The sequence below is a fragment of the Rhamphochromis sp. 'chilingali' genome (genome assembly GCF_963969265.1).
Source record: "Rhamphochromis sp. 'chilingali' genome assembly, chromosome: 1".
Classification (NCBI taxonomy): Eukaryota; Metazoa; Chordata; class Actinopteri; order Cichliformes; family Cichlidae; genus Rhamphochromis; species Rhamphochromis sp. 'chilingali'.
Genome location: NC_137929.1, coordinates 62376413 through 62399266, shown reverse-complemented (window position 1 = coordinate 62399266; position 22854 = coordinate 62376413). Strand labels below are relative to the sequence as shown.

The 22854-nt window shown below is 41.1% G+C and overlaps 1 protein-coding gene across 1 annotated transcript; it reads left to right on the top strand.

Annotated features, from left to right (window-relative positions):
• Positions 1-783: 783 nt before the first annotated feature.
• LOC308409520 (NLR family CARD domain-containing protein 3-like) lies at positions 784-21674 on the top strand (the record flags this gene model as incomplete). Its single annotated transcript, XM_080902322.1, has 7 exons — positions 784-1054; positions 1178-1287; positions 5530-7649; positions 8759-8932; positions 14895-15068; positions 20947-20993; positions 21142-21674. The coding sequence occupies 7 exons, from the start codon at positions 784-786 to the stop codon at positions 21672-21674; spliced, it is 3429 nt and encodes a 1142-aa protein (XP_080758448.1).
• Between the last annotated feature and the right edge of the window lie 1180 nt (positions 21675-22854).

Below are 22854 nucleotides of genomic sequence, written 5' to 3'. Positions count from 1 at the left end.
AGGTCAGTCCTGGGAACAGCAAAGACACTGAGCAGTAAATTGAGAGCTTTGCTTTTGCACTCAGCTGTCTTTACACCACGCTGGTCTGGTACAGCGTCTGCATCACTGCAGCCGCAGCACTAGGAGGGTTGTTGAAGCTCTGCTGAAGGTGTGAGTTGAAGATCTTTTGGACCAGGGTCTCTGCCAGACATTCCAAGCGCACCTTCACTATACATTTTAAATGCCCATAAGTGCAAACGACAGTCAGGATCCATTCTCCAATCCGAAGGTGCAGAGAACAAACCCTCTCATCCACCGGGAGAAACCCCAATATACAGACAGCAAGCTGAGGGGATACAAGAAAGCCCACCCCAGCCCGCTGCCTCTCACCAAGGGCAACTTCAGACTGAGACGGAGTCCACCCCTCTCCAGAAGACTACAGTCGTGGCCAAAAGATTTGAGAATTACTAAATATTGGAAATTGGAAAAGTTGCTGCTTAAGTTTTTGTAATAGCAATTTGCATATACTCCAGAATGTTATGAAGAGTGATCAGATGACTTGCACAGTCCTTCTTTGCCACGAACATTAACTTGATCCCAAAAAAACCCCTTTCCACTGCATTTCATTGCTGTCATCAAAGGACCTGCTGAGATCATTTCAGTAATCGTCTTGTTAACTCAGGTGAGAATGTTGATGAGCACAAGGCTGGAGATCATTATGTCAGGCTGATTGGGTTAGAAAGGCAGACTTGACATGTTAAAAGGAGGGTGATGCTTGAAATCAGTGTTCTTCCATTGTTAACCATGGTGACCTGCAAAGAAACGTGTGCAGCCATCATTGCGTTGCATAAAAATGGCTTCACAGGCAAGGATATTGTGGCTACTAAGATTGCACCTAAATCAACAATTTATAGGATCATCAAGAACTTCAAGGAAAGAAGTTCAATTCTTGTTAAGAAGGCTTCAGGGCATCCAAGAAAGTCCAGCAAGCGCCAGGATTGTCTCCTAAAGAGGATTCAGCTGCAGGATCCGAGTGCCACCAGTGCAGAGCTGTCTCAGGAATGGCAGCAGGCAGGTTTGAACGCATCTGCACGCACAGTGAGGCGAAGACTTTTGGAAGATGGCCTGGTGTCAAGAAGGGCAGCAAAGAAGCCACTTCTCTCCAAAAAAACATCAGTGACAGATTGATCTTCTGCAGAAAATATGGTGAATGGACCGCTGAGGACTGGGGCAAAGTCAGATTCTCCGATGAAGCCTCTTCCCGATTGTTTGGGGCATCTGGAAAAAGGCTTTTCCGGAGAAGAAAAGGTGAGCACTACCATCAGTCCTGTGTCATGCCAACAGTGAAGCATCCTGAGACCATTCATGTGTGGGGTTGCTTCTCATCCAAGGGAGTGGGCTCACTCACAATTTTGTGAGTGAATTTTGCCACAACAGTGGCTGGACAAAGCTGGACTGAAAGACAGCACAGAGGCACTAATCATGGCAGCACAAGAACAAGCTCTGAGTACAAGATCCATAGAGGCTGGGGTCTATCACACCAGGCAAGACCCCAGGTGCAGGCTGTGTAAAGATGCCCCAGAGACAATCCAGCACATAACAGCAGGGTGCAAGATGCTAGCAGGCAGGGCATACATGGAACGCCATAACCAAGTGGCCAGGAACATCTGTGCCGAGTATAACCTGGAAGTCCCGAGGTCAAAATGGGAGATGCCCCCAAGGGTGGTGGAGAATGACCGAGCTAAGATCCTGTGGGACTTCCAGATACAGACGGACAAAATGGTGGTGGCTAACCAACCGGACATAGTGGTGGTAGACAAACAGAAGAAGACGGCCGTAGTGATCGATGTAGCGGTTCCGAATGACAGCAATATCAGGAAGAAGGAACACGAGAAGCTGGAGAAATACCAAGGGCTCAGAGAAGAGGTCGAGAGGATGTGGAGGGTGAAGGTAACGGTGGTCCCCGTGGTAATCGGAGCACTAGGTGCGGTGACTCCCAAGCTAGGCGAGTGGCTCCAGCAGATCCCGGGAATAACATCGGAGATCTCTGTCCAGAAGAGCGCAGTCCTGGGAACAGCTAAGATACTGCGCAGGACCCTCAAGCTCCCAGGCCTCTGGTAGAGGACCCGAGCTTGAAGGATAAACCGCCCGCAGGGGCGTGCTGGGTGTTTTTTATTTTTATATATATATATATATATATATATATATATATATATATATATATATATATATATATATATATATATATATACACTGAACAAAAATATAAACGCAACACCTTTGTTACTGCTCCCATTCCCCATGGGATGGACGTAGAGACCTAAAATTCATTCCAGATACACAATATAACCATCCCTCCCAAACAGTGGTCACAAATCAGTCCAAATGTGTGGTAGTGGGCACATCTGCTATATTGAGATAATCCATCCCACCTCACAGGTGTGCCACATCAGGATGCTGATCTGACATCATGAGTAGTGCACAGGTGTACCTCAGACTGCCCACAACAAAAGGCCACCCTGGAATGTGCAGTTTTTTGCATTAATAATAATAATAATAATAATAATGGATACTTTATTGATCCCCATGGGGAAATTACTTGTTTTTCTCTGCATTTGACCCATTCACTCAGTGAAGCAGTGGGCAGCCCACTAAGCAGGCGCCCGGGGAGCAGTGTGTAGGGACGGTACCTTGCTCAGGGGTACCTCAGGGTAGCCGTTAAGTGGATTCGAACCGCCGACCTTCCGATCATGGGGCGACCACTTTACCTACTGAGCTATCCCTGCTATCCCTTATTGGGGGTCTGGGGACCCAGAACCGGTCAGTATCTGGTGTGACCACCATTTGCCTCATGCAGTGCAACACATCGTCGCATGGAGTCTATCAGATTGTCAATTGTGGCCTGTGGAATGTTGGTCCACTCCACTTCAATGGCTGTGCGAGGTTGTTGGATATTCGTGGGAACTGGTACACGCTGTCGTATACGCCGGTCAAGCACATCCCGAACATGCTCAATGGGTGACATGTCCGGTGAGTATGCTGGCCATGCAAGAACTGGGACATTCTCAGCTGCCATCTGCCCTGAACAATGTGAACCATGATTCATCCGTGAAGTGCACACCTCTCCAACGTGCCAGACGCCATCGAATGTGAGCATTTGCCCACACAAGTCTGTTACGGCGACGAGCTGGAGTCAGGTCAAGACCCCGATGAGGACGACGGGCATGCAGTTGAGCGTCCCTGAGACGGTTTCTGACAGTTTGTGCAGAAATTGTTTGGTTGTGCAAACCAATTGTTCCAGCAGCTGTCTGGGTGGCTGGTCTCAGACGATCTTGGAGGTGAACCTGCTGGATGTGGAGGTCCTGGGCTGGTGTGGTTACACGAGGTCTGCGGTTGTGAGGCCGGTTGGATGTGCTGCCATATTCTCTGAAACGCCTGTGGAGACTGCTTATGGTTGAGAAATGAACATTCAATGCACGGGCGACAGATCTGGTTGACATTCCTGCTGTCAGCATGCCAATTGCACGCTCCCTCATTGCTTGTGGCATTTTGCTGTGAGACAAAACTGCGCATTCCAGGGTGGCCTTTTGTTGTGGGCAGTCTGAGGTGTGCACTACTCATGATGTCAGATCAGCATCCTGATGTGGCACACCTGTGAGGTGGGATGGATTATCTCAATATAGCAGATGTGCCCACTACCACACATTTGGACTGATTTGTGACCACTGTTTGGGAGGGATGGTTATATTGTGTATCTGGAATGAATTTTAGGTCTCTACGTCCATCCCATGGGGAATGGGAGCAGTAACAAAGGTGTTGCGTTTATACTTTTGTTGAGTGTGTGTATATGTGTGTGTATATATATATATATATATATATATATATATATATAATATATATATATATATATATATATATATATATATATATATATATATATATAATAAAAAAAATAATAATAATTTGTCATAATGCTTGATAAGAGATCTGAAACTCCCTGTATAAAACCAAAAGTTATCCTTTGGACTGTTACACTGAAATAGACAAAGGTTTTGAATTACACTTTAATATGTACCTAAACATTCATTTGAAGAAAAAACAGCCAAATAAAATGGAATAAGTGCAAAAAAAAAAGTTTGCATGTCACTGTCACTTAATCTGAGATTGAAGTATACTATGGTATTTGGCAACTCAATATAGGACAGTCCTGAATACAGACTGTCTTCAATAATTGGACTGGAGTAAGTCTTTGAATCAGAGATGTCTAAGAGTGAATATTTTTCTTTTGCTCCCTTTGCTATCAAAAAAGGGAGCCATCTTTGGGGCAGCCATCTTGGTTCATTGTTTTGTTTATTTGTTGTTGTTGTTGTTGTTGTTGTTGTTGTTGTTGTTGTTGTTGTTGTTTTTTAATTTAATTTTTCTGTTTTTTCAAAGTGTTTTTTTTTTCTTTTTTTGAATTTTTAAGTTTTATTTGAATTCTTTTTACTTTTCATGATTTCCTCCACAGAGTGGACCAGGAGACCTCAGAGGTTCCCCATGGTCAGTCTGCCCAAAACCATCAAACACACCTGGACTCCATATTTATGGTCTGTACATGTACAACAACTACTTTTACATGTATTCTCTTTAATCATCTCCATGCTGGGTCTGTGGGTTTTGGCTCAGGATGTAGAGCCACTTGCCCAGTGGAGTGTAATATAGGAGCTGAGGTGAACCAAACTGGATAAACAGCTCAGCATTGTTGAAGACAAGCGGGACCTGCATTTTCTTCTGTTATGTTATGACTTAATATTTTTGATTTATCCTTTAAATTTTGTTAAATTATGATATTGTGCAAAAGTCTTAAGCCACTTTCTCTGGTATGATGGCACCTGTGTTTGGCTTTTCTGTATCAAGTAAGTCCGTATCCAAGAAGGGGACTTTTTTCTTCCATGTCCATGTTTAGATACACATAGGCTAGTTCTCTGAGACCATGCTACCTCAATAGGGTTTATCCAGGCTCTCCAGTTATTTTTCCTTTCATCCTTTCAGTGAGTGGAATTCAATTGTCAGTATTTACCTCCCATAACTTGGGCATCTAATAATTGGGCCACCTCACTGACCATGGCATAACTTAAACCTCAGCTATGAATAATAAATTGTTCTTGCAGAACGACTCTATAACCCCCCCCCCCCCCCCACACACACACACACACACACACACACAAAAGAAAATTCTTACTAAACCTGGTAGCGTGACAGAGACTATTGGCTGGATGGCTAATCCTTTAGCTTCCCTTATTTATGTTACTATGGTCTCAGGATACAGGAAAAATTACTCTAATGTACCAAGCTTCTCCTCTCCACTTCTCTCTTTATACTGCCTTGATGTTTATATAATAGAATACAACTACTACTAGATTCTCTTAAAGTTTTTTGTCTTTCCTGGAGTTTGTGTATTGTTCAATTTGGTGTTTCTGTTTTGTATGCTTCTCTTTTTTCTCTTCTCTTTCCATTGACTCTGCAATTGATTGACGTTGTGGTGTGACTCATTCAACCTTTTGGTTCCAGATGCTGGAGGAGAAAATCATCACTTTTGTAAAGAACGAACTGAAAAAAATCCAGAAGGATTTGAGTCCAGATTGCCCAGAATTCTTAGAGGGTAGAAGTGAGGGTGAAGGTTTATTGGAGAGTAAGGAAGAAGACCAGGGAAGCAGAGAGGCATTTGTTGAGATCACACTGAACGTCTTGAGGAGAATGAATCAGAAGGAACTGGCTGACCGTCTCCTTAACAGTAAGATAGACCAACATACATTCGGAACATATGCATATGACAAATCTTTGATTGTGTGGTTTTTGTTTTTGTTTTGTTTTTTGATACATATAGGACATTCCAAGGGGCAATTCAAGTGGATTCAGAGTGAATTTAAATCTACCCTGAAGAAGAAGTTCCAGTGTGTGTTTGAGGGGATCGCTAAAGCAGGAAACCCAACCCTTCTGAATCAGATCTACACAGAGCTCTACATCACAGAGGGAGGGACTGCAGAGGTCAATGATGAACATGAGGTCAGACAGATTGAAACAGCATCCAGGAAACCAGACAGACCAGAAACAACAATCAGACAAGAAGACATCTTTAAAGCCTCACCTGGAAGAGATGAACCAATCAGAACAGTGCTGACAAAGGGAGTGGCTGGCATTGGGAAAACAGTCTTAACACAGAAATACACCCTGGACTGGGCTGAAGACAAAGCCAACCAGGACATCCAGTTCATATTTCCATTCACTTTCAGAGAGCTGAATGTGCTGAAAGAGGAAAAGTTCAGCTTGGTGGGACTTGTTCATCACTTCTTTACTGAAACCAAAGAAGCAGGAATCTGCAGATTTGAAGACTTCCAGGTTGTGTTCATCTTTGATGGTCTGGATGAGTGTCGACTTCCTCTGGACTTCCACAAAACTACAATCCTAACTGACCCTAGAAAGTCCTCCTCAGTGGATGTGCTGCTGATAAACCTCATCAGGGGGAAACTGCTTCCCTCTGCTCGCCTCTGGATAACCACACGACCTGCAGCAGCCAATCAGATCCCTCCTGACTGTGTTGGCATGGTGACAGAGGTCAGAGGGTTCACTAATCGACAGAAGGAGGAGTACTTTGGGAAGAGATTCAGTGATAAGAAACAGACCAGCAGGATCATCTCCCACATTGAGACATCACGAAGCCTCCACATCATGTGCCACATCCCAGTCTTCTGCTGGATCACTGCTACAGTTCTGGAGGATGTGCTGAAAACCAGAGAGGAAGGACAGTTGCCCAAGACCCTGACTGAGATGTACATCCACTTCCTGGTGGTTCAGGCCAAAGTGAAGAAGGTCAAGTATGATGGAGGAGCTGAGACAGATCCTCACTGGAGTCCAGAGAGCAGGAAGATGATTGAGTCTCTGGGAAAACTGGCTTTTGATCAGCTGCAGGAAGGAAACCTGATCTTCTATGAATCAGACCTGACAGAGTGTGGCATCGATATCAGAGCAGCCTCGGTGTACTCAGGAGTGTTCACACAGATCTTTAAAGAGGAGAGAGGACTGTACCAGGACAAGGTGTTCTGCTTCATCCATCTGAGTGTTCAGGAGTTTCTGGCTGCTCTTCATGTCCATCTGACCTTCATCAACTCTGGACTCCATCTGCTGGAAGAACAACAAACCTCCCAGAAGTCTGAAACAGGAGAATCTGCAGAGACACACTTCTACCAGAGTGCTGTGAACAAGGCCTTACAGAGTCCAAATGGACACCTGGACTTGTTCCTCCGCTTCCTCCTGGGTCTTTCACTGGAGACCAGTCAGAGTCTCCTACAAGGCCTGCTGACACAGACAGCAAGTAGCTCACAGACCAATCAAGAAACAGTTCAGTACATCAAGGAGAAGCTCAGTGAGAATCTGTCTGCAGAGAAAAGCATCAATCTGTTCCACTGTCTGAATGAACTGAATGATCGTTCTCTAGTAAAGGAGATCCAGAAATCCATAAGTTCACGAAGTCTCTCCACAGATAAACTGTCTCCTGCTCAGTGGTCAGCTCTGGTCTTCATCTTACTGTCATCAGAAAAAGATCTGGATGTGTTTGACTTGAAGAAATACTCTGCTTCAGAGGAAGCTCTTCTGAGGCTGCTGCCAGTGGTCAAAGCCTCCAACAAAGCTCTGTAAGTACATACATGATTATAACTTTTTCTTTTTTTATCTGTGAATTCTACTTAACAACAACACAGCCATTTGCAATCAATAAAAAAATTAATGGTTTTCTGGCTCTTTAAAACAGTATACAGCTATATAGGAGACAGAGGCGCCTAATTATTGTTAGCATCACAATCAACTATATGATACTTTTAGTACTGATAGGAGCCTAATTCTTGTTGTCAGGATGTTCTAAAAACTTCTTGAAAAACCTGCAGCTGATCAAAAATGCTATAGCAGAGTCATGCCAGGGACTGGAAAGAGATAGCAATGTTTTAAAATGTCACTTTTCAAGATTGGGCTCTAAAATGTACAGTGATTTAACAAGATTCCACTTTTTAATCACAGGCCAAAAACAATACTTTAACAGGTTCACAGTTTGTTTTCAGTACCAAATTCAATTCAGTTACATTCATCCAAATCACAACAATCAGCTCAAGGAGGTTTAAATAGCATTTGCCTCACAGCAAGAAGGTCCTGAGTTCATTTCCACTATCAGTTTGGGGTATTTCTTTTATGGAGTTTGCATGTTCTCCCCATGTTTGTGTGGGTTCTCTCTGGGTACTCTGGCTTCCTCCCACAGTCCAAAGACATGCAGTTAGTGGGGATAGTTTAATTGGTTAGTCTAAATTGCCCATTGGTGTGAATGCAGGTGTAAATGTAAGTGCGAATGATTGTCAATGTCAATGAACAGCTCCCTTTTAACAGGTAGAAATAAGCTCTCTTTTTCTAGCTCCTGTCAGTATCTTGTTGCAGAATTTTGGATCAACTAAAGGCTTTAAAGGAAGTTTTTAGGACAACATCATAATATTTATTTATAGCAGTCAAGTGTATAAGTAAGAGATGTATTTTTTTAACATCACTTTGAAAAGATGTTTCTAATTTTAGAGATAATGTGCAAATGACGCAAAGTTAAACATGGAATATTAATTAAATGCATTTTTTTTTAGATATTTCATATTAATTATATTATTTTTTTCTGGTCTAGTTTTTACTTTAAAAATGCTTTTATTTTTAAAATAAAAATCTCCAACCAGTTAACTAATTGCAAATATTGTTTAACAATTTTGTTTTTCAGACTTAGTGGCTGTAACCTCTCAGAGAGAAGCTGCAAAGCCCTGTCCTCGGTCCTCGGCTGCCCGTCCGCCAGTGTAACTGAGCTGGACCTGACTAACAACAACCTGGAGGATTCAGGTGTGAAACTCCTGTCTGCAGGACTAGCAAGTCCAAAATGTTCACTGGAAGCTCTCAGGTCAGAATTAAGACTTTCTCACTGATCACTGACATTTAAATTTTTTTTTATTGCATAGACAACTGACTCTTAAAGAGTTGTCAGGTGGCACTATTTTCTCTTTCTTGTATTTTTCTTGTTCATATTACCATTTTATAAATTTAGAATAGTTTCATAAAAATAGACTTCTGTTTCGAGGTTTGTATTTTTTGGGTTTTTTTGTGAATTTAGGATTCTGGTTGAGGAAAGACTGAATAAAAAGAGAACCTAAACTAAGTTAGAATACCAAGTCAAAAGACAAAGCTCAACATGGGAAGCTTAGATATTTGAAATCTGCAATCGTCTGTGGTCTTACCTGTTCAACCTTTGTGTAGTTTTTTTTTTTTTTTTTTTTGCCATCCATTTTTAGTCAAATCCTTTCTTCTGCTTTACTGCTTGTCAGACAGTTAGCAATTGGATTTGTTAAACTATTATTTTTTGCAAGATTTCAGGAATGACGCTGCTTTGTTTTTTATTCGGAAAGTGGGTTCAGAAAGTATTCTTGAAAACAAATTATGTTCCACCCCAAATCATTTAATTTCTTTTGGTCTGCCTCCTTTTAATCGACTTTCAGTATCCATAATGAGAACCTGGATCCTTTTGTCATTAAACAGATGGTCAGAAAAATTATGATCTACTCCCTTATATTCAATTCAAATAACCAACTACACAATAATACAAATGTACATTGATTGGAATATACCTAATAATGTCAAATCAATTAAATTGATTAGAAATGAACCAGAAAATGCTAGGTAAGCGTGTTTTGATGTTACGATTCATATGATACTGATGATGGATTTTTAGGCTAATAGTTAAGCTAACACACTTAGCTCTCATCTTTTCTTTTCTAATGAAACCGATAGATCCTCTACTTCTTTTAATTGTCTCACAATGCAATTCTTACCATATTTTGGTTCCTGCAACTGGTCCGTCGGGTTATTGTCTTCCCAGAAACACTTCCCTTGTGTTTCTGGGAAGAAACACAAGGGAAGTGCTTTTTCCTATTTCCATTTTCCTTTTTTCCTGTTTCGTTTTTTTTTTTTTTTTTTTTCCTATTTCCATTTGTCCTATTTCTGTTTTCTTTTTTCTTGGATATCGACTATTGGATATGGTTATATCCAATAGTCACAATATAGATATAGTTCCTTGGATATAGACGTGGATATCAATATGTCTACCTCCTGAAGAGTGTTATTCACTTAGTTGGCTATTGTGAAAAGGGGTTTCTGTTCACCATGGAAATGATACTGTGATCACCCACCACTGTCTTCATGGACATCCGGGTGATTTTGCTCTGCTGAGTTCCCAGTGCTCTCCTTCTCAGCATGTATGAAACTGTAGATTTTGCCGCTCCTGTTATTGTAGCAATTTCTTGGATGGATTTTTTTCTTTTTTTGCAGCTTAAGTATGGCTTGTTTCACCAGCATGGAGAGCTCCTTCGACCACTGTTGTCTGTTCACAGCAAAATCTTACAAATGCAAGCACCGCACCTCAAATCAACTCCAGACCTTTTATCTACTTAACTAATAATGACATAAAAAAGGAATTGCCTACACAAACCCATGAATAGCCTTTGTGTGCATTGTCCAATTACTTTTGGTCCCTTTAAAAAGAGAATGGTACAGTTAAGAAGCTGGAACCTTTAATCAAATTTCAATGTGGATAGCCTCAAATAAAGCTGAGTCTGAAATTGTTGTGAAATAACAAAAACAGTTGTGATTTAGCACTATAACAATTTAATTAAATTGAATCGATTTTCCTGAATTTAAATGTGCATTTCTTTCTCTGTTCATGGTGTGGGTGGGGGAGTGACAAATGGACATATTTCAGAATTCAGAGAGGATGATACATATACTTGATAGAAGAATAATAAGATGTCTTAATAAGAAGACCTTTTATTCTTTTAAAACTGTTTAACACACACTTTAAAGAAGAGAAAAAAACCCACTCTCATATGGAACGCCAGGACTGCCATAATGAATTAATTAAATACACCATTAAATAATTAATTAAATGTGGCAATAATTAATTAAAATTGGAATTAATTAATTAAATAAATAGTTATGACACATGTAATTAATTAATTATTGACACATTTAATTAATTATTTATGTATTTCACATTTTAATTAATTATTGACACATTTCATTAATTATTGACACATGTAATTAATTATTTAATGATTTATTTATTTCATTTTGGCAGTCCTGACGCCTGGCTCTCGTCATGAAATAATTTTATCTGTCAGCCTCACCCATCAAACTCAGGGGGCGGGGTTAACGCTGATCGAGTCAAAACCATTGCTTTGGCCTGGTGGCCATTGTTTCTAGCACACAACAACCGGCATGTGGAAGCTAACAGAACTGAGCTTCGAAAAACCCTGTTTGTGTGTTACCAAATACCGTTTTAATATTTTTTTTAGCCGAGAATGTAGTGGTTTAATCTTCATGTGTCTGGTCGGTTTGTCAAGATACAGCCTCTTTGCAAAAGTGTTTCGATGATTTCGGAGATGTCTGCCCAGTCTCACGGCAAAGCGTGGGATAGACCCGCTCGCCTCGCAAGCAATCCCACCGACAAAGCGCAGGCCCCGGTACACAGCTGTAGTAACCCCCGCTGACTTCTTTTACTGAGGTTATATTTATCGATGTTTTATTTCCTGATGTTCTTATGTGTCCTACGTGTTTCAGTCGCCAATTCTGAATTATAACTAACATTAAAAACATGTTTAAGGAGGAGAGAGAGCAAATAAATCTGTTTAACATCTGATCTTTGGGTTTTTGTTCAGTATTCAGCGTGACCTGTGTATAAACACATAAAAGAGATAACGTTGGTGTTTCCGTCATGTAGTAACTGCTGGCTTTAACTGTACAAAGGTTGTTCGACACTATGAAACGCATACAGACTTCATGATGTTCGGCTAATATTTTTATTGTGAATATTAATCATGCTGACCTCGCTCTGTACACCACGCAGCGAGGTCAGCATATCCACGATATCCTCAGCTCCACGAGTTAACACAAAGTTTCCCAGCTGACTATCTAACTGCCAACTATTCCAGAGACGTGAAAATATACAGCATAAAGAAAAGTGTAAGAGACTCAGCAGCAGATTAGAATAACAGTTATACATTTAATAAATCACCAAATGAATCCAAGAAACGAGCAAACCTGTTCCGACAATTTGAATTTGTATTCCCTCAGCTGCAGACTCGCTGCTGTTTAAATGTTTGAAAAGGAAGATTAGATATAAAAAACGTCAAACATAGACTCAGTCTGCCTTCACATTTGATATGAGGCCAGCACGTATAGTGGCCTCAGCAGGCTATTACTGAAATACACGTGCTATATCTTAAACTATGATATAAACAGGGAGGTCCTATTAACATGTTTAGTTTTAAAGGACACCTTCCTGCCTTTAGTCTCATTCATGAGCAGTATTAGTTTTCTTCTAACATCCAGAAGTCTGCACAATGTGTTTCATAGTTTGTAACAAGCCTTTGACAGGTAAACATAACATGACCGAAAAAGCAAAAAAAAAGAAAAAAAAAAAAGAGAGAGAGTGTTGACATAAGAAGAGAAAATGCTCTCAATTATGGAGACAGACAAATGGTTCATTTATGTTTGATGTGTGTTTATTCCTCCCTAAATATCGTCGGTGAAGTTCGCCATGCACATCAGATTTTCCTGCGCATTTTCATACCTCTGCCAACAGAGAGAGAGAAAAAAATCACATTCTAACAGACAGCTGGTGCTTAGAATACAGTTGAATAACTATTAAAAAACAGATGATATTTAGATGATAGTTCAGTCTAACACATGTGCCAGTGAACCATTAAACGTCTGTGAAACTATGCAGTTATGAAACGTAACTTTAACCTCAGCCAAACCGATTTGCTCAGTTGTAAATAAAACAGCGAAGTAAACGTGACCCGACAGACAGAACCTGAGTGAATGAAGTCCAGCGTTTAACCACTGAGAGCTAAAACTCAGCTGAGGTTTCAAAGCTGTGTGCTGGTGATTGGACATCAGCCGCTGATAAAGCTGGCTCGCCTATAAAGTGCTCTGTAAGGAAACAAGCTCCAGCAGCTCTGCGCTCGGGGAAAACACTATATTTACTTATCTTGTGCAGAAAAATGCGCTGACATTGCGTTATATCGAGCACCGGCTGCCCAGTTAAACTGTGACTATCACCAGGTAACGTAGGCGTGTTTCTTGAATTAGCAGCAGGTGTTAAACAGCTGACAGATGAGGAGGAGGATGCATGCAGGTAAACTGAGGGTCTGTTGAGCTGATCGCTGGTTTCGTGAGAAAAATGTCAGCTCGTTCTTTATGTTACAGAAGCACAGAGACACAAGACCAGGCGGAAAGAGACGATCGTTCGGTGAAAATGAGAATCTGCGAATGCAACATGTGGAACACGGAGAGTGGAATATGTAAACAAACCGGTTAACGTACCCCCTCGGTGCACTCTGCATGCTAACTGTTAGCAGAGCTAGTGAAATCTCTGAAAACATCTGAGCACTTTTGCAAACATGTTCTATGTTGACAACCTGACCAGACATACGGCGCGACATTCGCGGCTAAAACACTGTTAAAAGTGTAGCTGGTGACAGAAAAACGGGGTATTTTAAAACTACACCACCACCATTGCTGCTTGTGATTTGATCTGCATTCTGGGATAACTGGCTGCCCCAAGTCTACACAAGCAATCGATTTTCTAGGATCGACCTGTTTTGACTTACTTTGCACGGCAACCAATCAAATGTTAGAGAAGCTGCATGGGCAGCGTTAACCCCGCCCCCTGAGTTTGATGGGTGAGGCTGACAGATAAAATTATTTCATGACGAGAGCCAGGCGTCAGGACTGCCAAAATGAAATAAATAAATATATCATTAAATAATTAATTAAATGCGTCAATAATTAATGAAATGTGTCAATAATTAATTAAAATGTGAAATACATAAATAATTAATTACATGTGTCAATAATTAATTAATTACATGTGTCAATAATTAATTAATTACGTGTCATAACTATTTATTTAATTAATTAATTCCAATTTTAATTAATTATTGCCACATTTAATTAATTATTTAATGGTGTATTTAATTAATTCATTATGGCAGTCCTGGCGTTCCATACTCTCAGGGCTACTTTTAAATTTAAAATAATTTTGCAGGTTTATTTGAGTTCACACTTGTGGAAAACTATAGCCTACTTTCAAATAAATAGATCATAGCAGTAGGCCAATAATTTTAAAATAGAATAGTAATGACAACTATTTATGTGTAGTTATGACTTCAGTACATTTTAAATATATTAAATGATACTGTTCTCACTTTTTAGTCTAATTTCTGTTTTTGAACATCACTGCAGAGCTCCTCCATATTTCATACATACCTTTTGCAGCCATAAGCATGTACGTAAGTTTAATATTAATGCAGAACTGCAGCGTGTCTTCATGTAGTTCATGTTCGAAAAAACCTGCTCCCATACATATGTGTATCCCAAGATGGACAGAATTGTAAAATAAGGAGAGAAATCTGTATCTAAAATGTTGCAAATGTGTACAATATGATCCGCACAGATCATGTTGCATGCCCATGTGGAGTTTTGAGACAGATTTAATGCTGCCAGCTTTCCACTGATCCACAAATTTAAGCTGCATTTAAGTCCCAGTGTAAAACAAATGTGTACAAATCCTTGCTTGAAATGTGTACAAATCATGATGTCTCTCTTTTTCATAGCCTTTAAAATCCCTCACACTACAGGTTCATTTTGTGGTTTCTATAGTTTCCAAAAGCAGATGTAGACACTACCTGCGATCACTAATGCTATCTGTTGTGAACCATCAGTACATTCAATTATATAAATCTAATCTTGAAAGAAAAATACATATTATTTAACATCTTCACATAGTAATAGCTGCTTTATGTGTGCAGTCTGTCAGGCTGTCTGATCACAGAGGAAGGCTTTACTTGTCTAGCCTCAGCTCTGATCTCCAACCCCTCCCATCTGAGAGAGCTGGATCTGAGCTACAATCATCCAGGTGACTCAGGAATGAAGCTGCTGTCGGCTGGACTGAAGGATTCAGGCTGGAGACTGGACACTCTCAGGTATGGAGAGAATGTCTGATAGAGGAGGAAGAGCTGGAAACTGTTACACTTTCTTTAAGAACATTTTTTTCTTTGCTCGCAATAAAACCAACAGTCAAATATAAAAATAAGATATTGTCTGGGGGAACAGTGCCTTTTGCCAAATCTATTCATAAATCTATCTGTTCATAAAGTCTAGATAAAAATGTAAATAGATCCATGTATGTTCCTCCCACAGTTCAAAAATGTGAAGTCAGTGGGGTTAGGACAATTGGTGATTATAAATTGCCCACAGGTGTGAGTGTAAATGGTTATTTGTCTCCCTGTGTTAGCTCTGCAACAGTTAGGTGACTTGTCCAGGGTGTACCCCACCGCTTGCTCTATGATAACTGTGATAGGCTACAGCAGCCAATAGGGACAAAATAACTAAAAATAGATCAAAAATCAAGGGCTCATTCAAGATGAGCTAATTCTAGCATTTCCAATCCCTTTGGTTCATCAAAGCCACTAGGAAAACAAAAACATTAACCAAGCTGATGACGGCAAGCTCTGTGATCACTTACATGAAGAAATACTGGACACCATGGTCAGAAAGTGAGAAATAATGAATAGGAGGGGAGGTCGTTTCTGACCATAGTGTTTCTCGAGATTAACATCTTTGCTTGAACTTTGATTGGGTCTGTGTTTCCACAAGCCCCGCTGGTTTAGAGACTTATTCATCATGAAGAAAACAAGACAGTCAGCGATCGATCGATTTACTTGTAAGGGAGGCCTCGTTGGTATCTACCACAAAATGACCCCAACGACGGCCTCCTCTCGCTGACTTTTATTGGGAAAACACACACAATACACATCACAGCAAAGCAAAGCCCACATGGTTCTAAGACAAGGCTGTGTGTGTGTGTGTGTGTGTGTGTGTGTGTGTGTGTGTGTTCCTGCTGACCAAAAGAGTCATAAAAGCAGGAAGCAACATCCTTGGTCATAAAGAGGGTAGTCTCCCCTACACCCAATGTATGGTTTACCATAGATAACACAGTGAAGCCATACAAAGGGCAGGAAGCTTACCAAACATCAAACAGACCTTCACAAGAATGTGCTTGTGATAAAACACTACATCCCCCCCCCAGAACCTCGAGAGGCTGGGGAGGGGGACAAAGGAATTCCTTTCATCACAGAGTTAAAACAATGTAGAGATGGTAAGCATAAAAATGACACCATTTAACAATTCACTCTAAAAAATACTGTGTTCAGTGTACTTCTCTGCAAACGTGATAAGCCCATAGCATCTATTGCTCTATGGCACTTGGGAATTTGCTGGGATTTACTTTAGAGAGCTGGAAAATAAATCCCAGGGACCTGTCGATTTTTAAAGTCTGGAATAATGTATAAGGACTTCAAAAAAGTGGCTGTTAATACTCATACACAAATTTTACCTTTACAATTACAAAGACCTCAAAGATGAGAAGGTCCACAAAATTAACTTGACTTGCAGATAGGATATTATTAAGCTTCCTCTCGAGTCATTTATAATTAAATTCAGCTGTGTTCCCAAATCGTTATATAGTTGGGTGATGAAAGGAATACTTAGAGCACCTACTTAATCTTGCAACCACACTGTTGTTAGAGGAAGCAAAGTATAGGGACAAGGGAGATGACTCGCCATTACTGGCGGCAAGGTCACTGAGATAGTTTAACAACTTCTTGGTGACTGGACGTCTAGGGTGGATGAGGTTTACACTGAGCTCCTTCAGGCTCTGGATGTTGTAGGACTGTCGTAGTTGATATGTCATTTCAATTCAAATTTTAGAAGTTTCTAAAGCCATTCCAAAGAAATTTACTCTTTCCACATACTAATTTCCCTTCAGTGTTACTCACAGTGTCACTCACTCAATATCAAGTCACTCAGATCACTAGCTCATATCAAATCACTCTGATTTTGGATTTTCTAAATGAAAGAATTCTTACCAGCTGTCCAGTGTTCAATTCCAAAATGTTGAGGCTTGACCTCCACATGCTTTTGTGGAGGGCAAGCATTACTCCCAGCCTACCACAGTGTGTTGTACATTATTATACACTCCAGAACAAAAGTTTAAGACCACTTGAGAAATGACAGAAAAACATGCAACAAGAAGAAATGGGAGTGAGACAAAGAATAGAATAGAATAGAATTCAACTTTATTGTCATTGCACATGCACAGGTACAGGGCAACGAAATGCAGTTTGCATCCATCCAGAAGTGCTTTAGTGATATAGGTATATTACAATATATATTAGCAATAATATAGATATGTAAGTATATTACAGAAATGGGTCTATTATGGTATGTTATAATGTACACGGTATGAAGTATGTTGTGAATATTCTATAACTATAAGTATGTACAGGCTGTAGTGAGTACAAGCTATGAACAGGATATAAATATGAAAAACTATACAGAATATGAAATAAATAACTTTACAGAATCTGGGATATACAGCTATACAGAAATGGGAACTATGCAAGTTGTAAACAGTTGTAGGATTAAAAATTATCGAATGTACAGAATGATTATTTACACAGAGCTATACAGTAGTGCAGTTAAGATAAGTGAGGGTGTAGATAGTTTCTACAGAGGCTATATAAAGTGCTAGTGGTTGTGAGTGGTGGTTCACTCCATGTTATCATTGTGTGTTTGAGGGTACAGTTGTCCATTGTGGGTGTGTGTATGTTCAGTCCATGAGTTTAACGTGGGTCAGATGTCAGGAGGCAGAGTTCAGGAGTCTGACAGCTGTGGGGAAGAAGCTGTTCCGGTACCTGGTGGTCTTAGTCCGGAGGCTCCTGTAGCGCCTCCCAGAGGGCAGGAGGGTGAAGAGTCCATGTGATGGGTGACTGGGGTCTTTGATGATTTTCCCAGCCCTTTTCAGACACCGCTTCCTGTAGATGTCTTTTATGGCAGGAAGTGGTGCTCCGGCGATGCGCTGGGCAGTTTTCACAACCCTCTGCAACGCCTTCCGGTCCGAGGCAGAGCAGCTCCCGTACCAGACTGTTATACAGTTGGTCAGGATGCTCTCGATGGTGCAGCGATAGAAGTTCACCAGGATGTCTGAGGACAGGTGGTTATCCAGCCGGACATGTTGGGGGCGGTTGGTCAGGAAGTCCAGTAACCATTTGCAGATGAGGGAACTGATGCCCAGGTCTGTCAGTTTCCTGATGAGTTGTGAGGGGAGGATTGTATTGAACGCTGAACTGAAGTCTATAAACAGCGTTCTGGCATAGGTGTTGTTGTTGTCCAGGTGTGAGAGGACAGAGTGCAGTGCGATGGAGACTGCATCCTCTGTGCTCCTGTTCTGGCGGTATGCGAATTGGTGGGGGTCCAGGGTGGGGGGGAGACAGGATTTGAAGTGTGCTAGGACCAGCTGCTCTAAGCACTTAGTGATGATGGGGGTGAGTGCTACTGGGCGGTAGTCATTGAGGCAAGATGGGTTGGAGTTTTTGGGTATCGGGACGATGGAGGTGGATTTGAAGCAGGCCGGTACCACAGCGTGGGCCAAGGACAGGTTGAATATGTCTGTGAGCACTCCTGCAAGCTCCCCAGAACATGCTCTGAGAACACGCCCGGGGATGCCATCAGGACCTGCAGCCTTGTGGACATTGATCCTGCTCAGCACCGCTCCTACATCAGTGGGGGAGAGAGTCAGAGGTTGGTGGTCTGGCGTCATGTCTGCTTTGGTTGTGGTTGTGGGGTTCCCTCGCTCAAAACGAGCATAAAAGTTGTTGAGCTCGTTGAGGAAGGGGACATCAGAGGATGCGGGGGAGGGTTTGGTGGTCCTGTAGTCTGTAATGGTCTGGAGTCTTTGCCACATCCGTCGGGGGTTGGAGTTGGAGAAGTGTTCTTCTACCTTCTTTTTGTAATCGTGTTTGGCTTTTTTGATGCCCTTCTTTAGATTAGCCCTGGCTGTGCTGTAGGCGTGTGCATCTCCTGACCTAAAGGCGGTGTTGCGGGCCTTCAGGAAGAGACGAAGATCCCGGTTCATCCAAGGCTTCTGGTTGGGGTACATGGTGATCCGTTTCTGGGTGGTGACACTGTCTGTGGTTTCGGAGATGTAATCCAGTACAGATGAGGCGTACTGGTCCAGGTCTGTGTGGGTGAACCTATTCCAGTCTGTGTTTTTAAATCTGTCCTGGAGCACATTGTTTCACTAGGAAAAAGCACCCCAGACAATTATGGTGTCCCCTCTACTGTGGCGCGTACAAAACCTCTTACATGGGATCTGCTTGTCATGCTAGTAACATTGGATACCACCAGAACCAAGTAAATTTTTTTCTCATCAGAGAATAAAACTTTCTTCCACCTTTCAGTGTCCCATGTTTGATGCTTTCTTGCAAAGTCTAAAAGTTCAGTTATGTTGCATTCAAGGAGACGAGGCCTTTGAAGACGTTATTTGTTTATGAAGCCTTTCACTCTCAGGTGCCGTCAGATGGTTATAGGGCTGCAGTTGGCACCAGTAATGGCCTTAATTTGAGTTGAGGATCGTCCACTGTCTTGATGGACAACCAATTGGATCCTCTGGCTCAGTGCTGGTGAAATGTTTTTTGCATCTTCCACTTGACAGTTTTGTTCCATAACCCTCAGAATCATTTAAGAAATTCCAAATGACTGTCTTACTCCATCACACGTCAGCAGCGATGGCGTGCTGTGAAAGACCCTGCTTATGCAGTTCAACAACCCGACCACGTTTAAAAAGGGAAAGTTTTTTGCCTTTGCCATAAGAATGTCATGACAGTGTGACTACCTGACAGAAAGTGACAATGAATCTGCAAGAAGACACCATCATCAAAATTATTTATTAATCAAATAGTCACAACATTATGTTTTCACCCCCAAAATTAAATGTTCAAAGCACCACAATGGCAGCCTGATATCACACAGAATTTTCACTTGATATTAAATAGAATTTATGAACTGAGCTCTGCAGACAGAGTGATCATAGTGAAACAGTTTGTTTTCATTTCCAGATTAAAGCTACTCTTCATATTTTCTACCAAATGCCACCAAAGAGGACTGTGTTGAAAACCATTGAGTAATTAATCTTTTTTCAATACAAGCTTCAAGGCTTCACTAATTGCTGATATTCACAAATGAGAAAATCAAACAGGGCAAGACCACACAGCATGAGGGGATGAAAACCAAGAACTTAAATATACATATAATAATGTAAAAGAGGGCAAAGTGGAAAGGCGGGGATCACAGCTGAACAAAATCTAATTAATGGGAAAATGGGGAAAAAAAACTGACCATAACTCAAAAGGAAGTAAATGGTAAATGGCCTGTATTTGTATAGCGCTTTTACTAGTCCCCCCCTAGGGACTCCAAAGCGCTTTACACACCCAGTCATCCACCCATTCACTCTGACATTCATACACCGGTGGAGGCAAGCTACAGTTGTAGCAGGACTATCAAAGTTAAAAAAGGAAACAGAAAACTGAGAAAAGACAAAGATAGACAAAATGGTAAAAACAAATACAGAGACATGTCCAACTGGGGAGAATAGACTAACTTTACACAACTAAATGGGGAAAACAGATGGACACAGAGAGGGATTAGAAAGGGAAACTAAAAAGAAATGATAATCAAGAAAAGCTAGGGATACATTTTTCATAAAACAAAACCAAATCATGAATTCACCCTCAACCTTGAACTCACCCATGAAACCTGACAACTTCATTAAATACAGTGGTGTACTGACAGATCCAGGATCAGTCCAAATCATCAGCAGTTTGATCCATGTATGGATTAAAGTGTATTTGTGAAAATGTTGGACTGTTCCTTTATCAGTGTCTAACAGTCTGTGTATGAGAGCCATGTAATGTCCATGTGTGCATGCTGACTGTGCTGCTCTGACCCCCCTCCTCCTTTCAGGGTGGAGCCTGCTGGAGTCCGATGGTTGAGACCAGGTCTGAGGAAGTGTAAGTGTGTTTTTAATGGGATTCATGAAAACAAAGCAGCACACATTCAACCATCTTCATCATGTCAGGAGTCATCATCAAAGTGTCAATCAATGAACAGATGATGGATCAATAACTGCAGCTGGATTGTGTTTGTTCTCTCCATCAGATTCCTGTCAACTCACAATCGACACAAACACAGTGAACACAAAGCTCCAACTGTCTGACAACAACAGGAAGGTGACACATGTGGAGGAGGTTCAGTCATATCCTGATCATCCAGACAGATTTGATGTTTATCCTCAGCTGCTGTGTAGAAATGGTCTGACTGGTCGCTGTTACTGGGAGGTCGAGTGGAGAGGAGACGTTTATATATCAGTGAGTTACAGAAGCATTAGAAGGAAAGGAGGCAGTAAAGATGCTGAGTTTGGATTTAATGATCAGTCCTGGAGTCTGAGCTGCTCTGATGGTGGTCCTCGTCATGTCTGGCACAATAACAGATCAACATCAGCCATCTCCTCCTCCTCCTCCTCTGTCTCTAACAGAGCAGCAGTGTATGTGGACTGTCCTGCTGGCACTCTGTCCTTCTACAGAGTCTCCTCTGACACTCTGATCCACCTCCACACCTTCAACACCACATTCACTGAACCTCTTTATCCTGGGTTCAGAGTCTGGTTTGGGTCCTCAGTGTGTCTGTGCTGAGTTGAGTGTAAATAGTGTCCTGTTAGAGAAGCAATTCAACTCAATTCAAATACTTTATCGTCCCACAAGGGGAAATCTTTTGGTCTTCCTCAAAGGTTTTATAAAATTATATCCAGAGGGCAACAAGTCAAACTCACTTGGAATTAGGTGGTTAAAACTATTAATAATATAATGAGTCGTTATAAGCATATTTTTGCTATAAATGGCCAAAGGTCCATCTTGCCAATGCCCTGAGATTGTGCTCGCAGTTTTTACCAAAAGTCCCAGCCGATCCTTGTTCTTCACAGTCATGTTACAAAACCAAGCAGCAATACAGAAAGACACAACAGATTCAATAAAACGTGTGTAAAACAAGGACAACATCTCAGATGAGCTCAAAGAGCAGTCTTTGCTGAACTTTTTTAGTAGCAACATCAGCATGACGTTCAAAACACAGTTTATGGTCAAGTAAATACTTGTAACTCTCCAATTCAAATACTTTACTCTGACTGTTGAACAGTCTGTACATGTCTGTATCTTTCACTTAGAAGCACGTTTTCAAATTCATGGATTCAATCAGTTGATGTTTGAAATTGTTCTGTATACCTTCAGCCATATGAGCTGACAATATCTAATGCAGTCATAATATTATTGTATGCATCTGATTTATCTAATAAATAGCAAAGTTGCAGCAACCATTTGAAAAGTCTTTTCTTATTGACTTTTCTTATTAACTTATTACACATGTAATTTTGAGTCGAAAATACCATTTCACTAGCAGGCAGATAAGAACTTTATCTAACTTCAGCCATCATTTCACTCAGAAATATACATCCATCCATTTTCTTGTGTTTATGGGGGGGCAGCAGCTGAAGCAGAGAAGCCCAGACCTCCCTCTCCCTGGTCACCTCATCCAGCTTGTCCAGGGGAACACCAAGGCGTGGAGCTGTACGGGAAAAACACTGTCATTTCAAAGAAGTAAGCACAAGTGCAAAAAGTGAAAATCGAAACAGATGAAGTTGTGCAAAAGCAGGATAAGATAAATAAGGATCAGAGAGAAAACAAAATGAGTGAAAGGAAGAATCAAGTCTTGATAAAAATAGATGCTAAAAAGCTGCTGATCTTGATTGCAGCTTATCAATGGTGCACATGAGCTGAAAGCCAAAACAGAGCAATTCCAGGTGATTGTAAAAGCAGCATT